The sequence below is a fragment of the Perca fluviatilis genome, chromosome 11 (genome assembly GCF_010015445.1).
Source record: "Perca fluviatilis chromosome 11, GENO_Pfluv_1.0, whole genome shotgun sequence".
In the NCBI taxonomy this organism is placed as follows: Eukaryota; Metazoa; Chordata; class Actinopteri; order Perciformes; family Percidae; genus Perca; species Perca fluviatilis.
This window is the reverse complement of record NC_053122.1, coordinates 18353650-18360758: the sequence shown is the minus strand read 5'-3', so window position 1 is coordinate 18360758 and position 7109 is coordinate 18353650. Positions and strand designations below refer to the sequence as shown.

General features: G+C 36.8%; 1 protein-coding gene across 4 annotated transcripts in view; it reads right to left on the bottom strand.

Annotated features, from left to right (window-relative positions):
* Positions 1-528: 528 nt before the first annotated feature.
* Positions 529-7109, bottom strand: part of myo9b (myosin IXb) — a 31973-nt gene continuing 25392 nt past the window's right edge. For 3 of the 4 annotated variants that reach the window (XM_039815869.1, XM_039815868.1, XM_039815870.1), the window contains 8 exons: positions 6898-7090; positions 5665-5793; positions 5400-5505; positions 5059-5190; positions 4746-4869; positions 3557-3657; positions 3345-3469; positions 529-2762 (listed from right to left, as the gene is read on the bottom strand). In XM_039815869.1, the coding sequence (XP_039671803.1) occupies positions 2479-2762; positions 3345-3469; positions 3557-3657; positions 4746-4869; positions 5059-5190; positions 5400-5505; positions 5665-5793; positions 6898-7090 (1194 nt within the window). In that variant the 3' untranslated portion in view covers positions 529-2478. Of the gene's footprint in view, positions 2763-3332; positions 3470-3556; positions 3658-4745; positions 4870-5058; positions 5191-5399; positions 5506-5664; positions 5794-6897; positions 7091-7109 lie in introns of all 4 variants that reach the window. The other variant, XM_039815871.1, reaches the window with a different exon arrangement.

Genomic DNA, 7109 nt, shown 5'->3' with positions numbered 1-7109 from the left:
TGATCCTCAAATGGTGATTTGTGAACATCACACCGCGGTTCGGTGTACAAAGAGGGAAATCCATTGGTGAGTGGCTGTGTTTATGAAGAAAGTGTACAAGATGTTCAGCTACTTCCACGAACTCAATAAAACAATTAAGTAATAGCATAAACATTAATAATCTTCCTTTAAAGCAAATGGAGGGTTAGAAGTCCTTCAATCTCTTTGTAATATATATTTTTGTTTTGTTTACATGTAATAGATAAATTACCTTTTATGGTTATGCTACTTTGGAAGTGTCCACTCTATGACTACACCATTGTAAAGTTAATGTTTTCATACTTTCATCATTTTATATTATTATATTATCTTTAGATTTTTATTTTACACTCTTTGTTTTGTGTACTTTGTGAGGTTCAAAATATTTAATTAAGTTGTCCCCTGTTTAGCTATTTAAAATGATAGAATGACACAGTATGGTGTAGCAATGTATTACAAAACTGTTCAAAAGTAGAAAAAAACTGGCACCATCAAATCAAACAATGCATGTACAGCTTCACATTTTATTTTTGAAATATAAAAAAAATCCATTTGAAATGTATAAAGCCAGGGGGAAATCCAGTCGTGACTGTTGTAAGGAATTCAAAATAAGTTACATTAGGTAGGCTCTGTTTCCATTTACACACATTAGGCTTTGCCCAAAGGTCATCAAATTACCTGAACATATTTTAACCTGCAATTAATCAGTGTAAAATATCATGCCAGTGCAATTTGAAGCACAATATCTATACTTTTAGAGGATAACCAAGAACGATGAAAATGTGATACCATAAAACTCAATTATTCCTATGGGTGCTCACTTAGATTTCTGGGAAGATAAAGTGGTTGGAAATTATTCAAAATGAAATCTTTTGTGCTAGCAATCTGCCACAGGGTGTGTCAGGGTGGAAATGTACGAGTCTCCTAAAAAATAACAAGTGGAAGTTTGGACTTTTAAAAATGGAAATGTAGTGTAATAAAGATTAAACTATAGAGATGTATTATCATAAAGAATGAGAGCATCATTTAAAATGTTAAGATCTATAAAAAAAAAAAAAAGAAGTAATTCACCAAGAGCATACAACGATTAAATTAAATCAATATTTTTCCCAGAATGGTCTGCTATAGTTTTTATTTTTATTCATAATGAAATTGACTTGATACAAAAGGGCAGTTCTTTTGTCTTTAAAACTTCCACCTGAAGTACAATTTCAGTTTCCTCACATATTACACTATATAAGTTCACTTGACTGTTCCAGATGTGATAATTTAATTAGCTATTCAAAATAAATCTTACTAAAATTAGTTTTGATATTCAATCCACCTTGCCTTGTCAAAAAATATAGAGTGATCTGTCTAGTATAGTATCATTTGTAATAACCAATCATGGAATCAGTGTATAAATACTAATATGGTCTTTTGTATAGTTTCTAATGGATAGATCTATATTCAACAATATTTTACATTCTTTTTTATGTTGTGCAGTTTTTCATGTACATTATTTTTTGTCTGCATTTTTATTTTTGACCAAATGTTTTAACAGACAATGCCATATGCTGTTAAGAGACTTGTTGTCAAACCTGCAGTATGGGTTGTAGTAATTTGTATTACAGCAGAAGACATGTAATGATCAGTTTATTTTAGTTGGTGACAAAAGAAGAAAACTCTGAGGATCTCCACCCCACTCAAATATGCAATATGTCTACCCCTTATAAAATGTACAGGAATGCATTTAAAAATAAAACTACATGTACAGATTTGCATACTTGGTGGAACTGCACAGCCTTGCAATACCATGAACAGTGACAGAGGGAAGTATTTTCAGTCAGTCTAAAGCGCAGCAATATGACCATTCCCCTTAGATGTGTATTGAATCAGTGGTAAGTTACAATAGTAGATACCACAGGGAAATTAAAAGCAGAAAAACACAACTGAAACATTTCAGATGCACAACAATGCACTGAATGAGAGGCCAAAATTCAACGCAACTCTGTACAATAGAGAAGCACTTTCAATCTCTTAGCAACCTTTTTGGTACACTTACAAGACATTTTTTCCTATTAGTACCACAGTGGTTGAGTTTAGAATAATGCCCATTAGTAAAGGAGACACTTGTATCCATAATTGCTCCTCAGCATGTCCTGTTTTTCTCTACAGATGAGACACAGCTGGTCACACAGCTTCACCGAACTGGTCCAAAGTACCTACCTTTTTCTAAAATGTGAACTGTACAATTCTGACATATCTTTAAAATCACAGTGTATTTCAAGAGGCTAAGTAGTCCTTGCTAATGGTTCTTCTCCAGATCGGTTATAAAACCCATGAAGTTACAGTCTGTATGATCTCCCCTTAAATACATACATTCTTAAAGCACTTTGTTTCCATAGCAGCACTGACAAATGGAACTGATAAATTGGACCCAACCCAAGTCTTCTATTCCAATTATTTCAACTTGTGGTGTTATGGGCAGGTTAGATCTTCATCCTCATCAATGTAAGGGATTTTCAGGTCGTCAAATGTCCCATTGGAAGTCTTGCTGGTGATCTGGGGCTTGCCGGTTGGGGAGGGGTTGTCTTGGCTGGGCAGGAAGCACATGGATTGGGTGACATCTGTCTTTTGTCCTGGTGCGAACTCTCTCTGTACATCATCGGTCTGAGCCATCAGACTTCTGACACTCTCAGCCAGGTCAGGAGGTTTAGATGGGCAGTCGGGTTTCTGGGTTTTCAACCACATGGTCATCTTTCCTGATACATCAGATTAGCAAACATATTTGGCATGAGAATGTAGTGCACACACACTATCAATCCCAAGACCCTGTGTTGGTTTGATATTGTAGCTTATTTATGGAAACTATAACACAAAAGACACAGTGACTTCAGACTTGACTTGAGACTCGTCCTCAAAAGACTTCAGACTTGACTCGGACTTGAGTTGGAACTCGTGAACAATCTTCATTTTTAGGAAACATCTGATGAGCTGAATGTTATTCCCCTCCCTGCGTATCTACATAACACGTAACATATCTGCTGCCACACGTGAGAGAGGACACAAACATATTGACTGCACCGGCAGCTGCTATGCCATTCATCATAATCTTTGGTTTTAAAACATTTTCTTCCTCCAAAGGGGGAAATGGCAGAAAAAGTTTAAGAAGCACTGCTCTGCACACCGACAGAACACTATCATGATGACATTATCCAATATACCATGTACAATCGTTAGGGAACACACACAAAACAATCTAATTAATTCATCTAATTAACTCTATTATTGAGTGGTCTCCTTAAACCCAGAGGAAGGTAAAAATACCGTACCTCTCTACTGACCTTCTGAGTCCAGGCTGCCTCGGATGTCCTCTAGACTGTCTGAGCTCATCGACGACAATGAGTCCAGGTTTTCATTGTCAGAGTTCTCCTGCTCCAGGTCAGGTAACCTGCAGGCCAAGTCCAGCCTGAAAATGGCAAAACAAGATATTATTCAATATCATGTAATTTATATGCATTGTTCATTTAACGTCAATGAAAAAATCTCAGCTCACTTTTCTTGCTTGATGGACTTGATCCTATTGATGAGGGTCCTCTCCATTTCATCTGAATGTATTTCATTTGGAACATCCAGCTCTGAAGGCTTTTCAACAACCTGCACAGAGACCAGAGTAGCTAGAGTAGGCTGAGTGTCAGCTGATAAATACAGACACTGGCTTCAAATCAGATGAATTTTATTCCAAAAATGTGCTACTCTTCAACAACTGTAATCTACTTTTTAGTAGAAGTTTAGCTATCAAGTCATTTACTGTAGATGCATTTCTTTATTTAAACATTATATGCATTAAACATTAGGTGATAGTTGCTGACTCTGGCTTATTCTGGCCATCTCCCAGGTGTAAATGTGTGGATTAAAATCAATATAAAAGGAGGACGTTCATTTCTCGAATGTTACTTTCCTCAGATTTATATTAAGTTAAAAAATAACTGCTGGCAAAAGCGCATGACAATACATTTAATGTACATTTCTATGAGTTGGTATACAGTACAGGCCAAAAGTTTGGACACACCTTCTCATTCAATGTGTTTTTTTATTTATTTTCATGACTATTTACATTGTAGATTCTCACTGAAGGCATCAAAACTATGAATGAACACATATGGAATTATGTACTTAACAAAAAAGTGTGAAATAACTGAAAACATGTCTTATATTTTAGATTCTTCAAAGTAGCCACCCTTTGCTTTTTTTATTAATAAGGGAAAAAATTCCACTAATTAACCCTGACAAAGCACACCTGTGAAGTGAAAACCATTTCAGGTGACTACCTCATGAGCTCATTGAGAGAACACCAAGGGTTTGCAGAGTTATCAAAAAAAGCAAAGGGTGGCTACTTTGAAGAATCTAAAATATAAGACATGTTTTCAGTTATTTCACACTTTTTTGTTGAGTACATAATTCCATATGTGTTCATTCATAGTTTTGATGCCTTCAGTAAGAATCTACAATGTAAATAGTCATGAAAATAAAGGAAATGCGTTGAATGAGAAGGTGTGTCCAAACTTTTGGCCTGTACTGTACGTTTCCTAATGACATGGTCTGTGCTGTCTTGATGCATTACGCATCTTTGAAATATTCCAGCTGGATTGACAAACATAAAAACGTAAATGACCGAAAGAGGCTGCTTGACCCAGGTCATATTTTATGATGCATCTTCCTTTGGCCTCTTAGTTTTCTCTCACCGTGTTTTGTCTCTTCAGTTTGAGCTGATTGACAGCCAGGGCCTCAGCATTTTCCAGCTCCTGGATACTCTGCAACTTCTCATTGTAGCGTCTGAACTGCTCAGAGATCAGGATCTCCACACACCTGCAGGCAACACGGTCAAATATGAATACACCAACAGAAAAACCTCTAGAAATACATAGAGTATATTCATCAAGAGTACATACAATATTTTAAGCCAGGCTTTTTAAATAGGCAAGAAAAATACATAAATAAATAAGTACACAAAATAAAACTTCTTGAAAAGTTATGGGATTGTGCAGTATGACTCACCGTGTAGTCTTGGACACATCCTTCATACCAAGGAAGGGGTCATCAACATCAGGTGAACGAAGGATGCAGGGGGCAAACACAATAGCAAGAGAGCTTGGTGACATCTTGTTGTGCTCTTCCTCCTTTGCAACCCTAGAAAGACACAGATCAAGATCCCACTTGAATCATTCACACAAGTAAACAACAGAACCAAATAATCACTGTAAGGAGTGGAGGATTCTTTGCAAGCCACATTTTAGAATATAGTGGAAATCATTTTTGTTGTTGTTGCAACAAACGATAAACAAGCATAACAGTTAAAGAGTAGACACAGTAGAAGGGAATACTAGAGATCATCCTACCTGACAAGGTGAAAGATGAGCCGCTCTAATGTGTTGAAATTAGCAGGAGGAAGTTCCTCAACCTTTTGGTATACAGCTCTTATTCTCTCAGCGCTCTCTGGCAGTTCTGGGGGCAAACAAACAAACAAAATTATATATATATATATATATTTATAGTAATTTAATTTTTCAAACGGAAAAACCAAAACAAATCACTAGTAGCAGCTTCACCAATGTGGGGATTTGCGCTTTATTTCTGTTCAACATACTATCAATATTTACTCACCCACGGCATGCAGAAAGTCACTGTAGAGGGAAAAGGTCATGAGGGGGTCCGGCAGCTCTCTGAGCCAACGTTTAACCAGACCTGTGATGGTGTGGATGGGATAGTTGTCTAAACATGTTCCCTCAGGATCTGATTCAAGACAGAACACACGGATGAAAACACACCAACATTTTTAATTATTTAAATAGTATATGCAATTACTTTTCATTCTTCACAGTCAGGTGACAAAGGATGTGATTATGGAATTTTATCATCAAATGTGATATTATCGGGCGTCCGGATAGCTCAGTTGGTAGAGCGGGCGCCCATATATAGAGGTTTACTCTTCAACACAGCAGTTTGACTCCGACCTGCAGCCCTTTGCTGCATGTCATTCCCCCCTCTCTCTCCCCTTTCATGTCTTCAGCTGTCCTGTCAAAATAAAGGCCGAAAATGCCCCCAAAAAATAATCTAAAAATAAAATATGATATTATCATATCTTCTAAGTTTTAAGTGTTAAGAAACAAACACGTAAATATACGAATTAAAAGAGGAGTTTAGACTAAGAAAGACAAAAAAAGTAAGAAAATAGAGAATAGGAAATTGAGAGATTATATGTGCTCACTGCTCAACAGGGGAGATAGAAACAGAGATGCACTTCCTCCTCCACTGTGAAAAATTCTCTTCACTAAGAGACTTACACTTTGGAAAAATAGCCAACAAAATAGCAAATTTCTCAATGTTAACATCAGAAGAGAAGCTGGTAGTTGTCCTAGGAGAAGGGACAGCAGCCCCACTGGCAGCTAAATATGTATCTGCCTGCCACAACCTGAGGGACTCACCACTATAAGATTGTACAAAACTGTTAAGTATTACATTGTGTTATGTAATTGTTTTGTAATGTAGTATGTTGTATGTTTATTACACTGTATAGAATATATGTGACACCTACTGTATGTATTTAATATGTGATATGTACTATATGCATTTTCTGTAAACTGCTTTGGCAACAACATGTTTTCTTTGTTCATGCCAATAAAGCAAATTGAATTGAATTGAGAGAGAGAGAGAGAGAGAGAGAGAGAGAAAAAAAAAAAAAAAAAAAAAAAAATTGTGAAAAAAAAAAAAAAATCTCATCTCAACTTTATGTAACATGGAGACACCCTGCTAGATAAAGTATTTTTTTACCATATGAATAGACTATAGCCGACTAGATCGGTTTCTGTTTCAGCTGGTGTGCAAAGAATTCCTTACCAGTCGCCAGAATCTGGTGGAGCTCCCTCGCTCGGCAGGTTGAGCCCGACTTGCGGTAAATGCCCTCTGTGTAGAGGCCGTTTAGCTCGATGTGCATCAGCAACAACTCCGCCACTTTTGGCACAGGGTTGGCTTTACTGGTGAGGACACACACCTGCACCCCAAAGTGAAGGGAGCCTGGTATATGGTCAACCTATCAGAAGCAAACACAA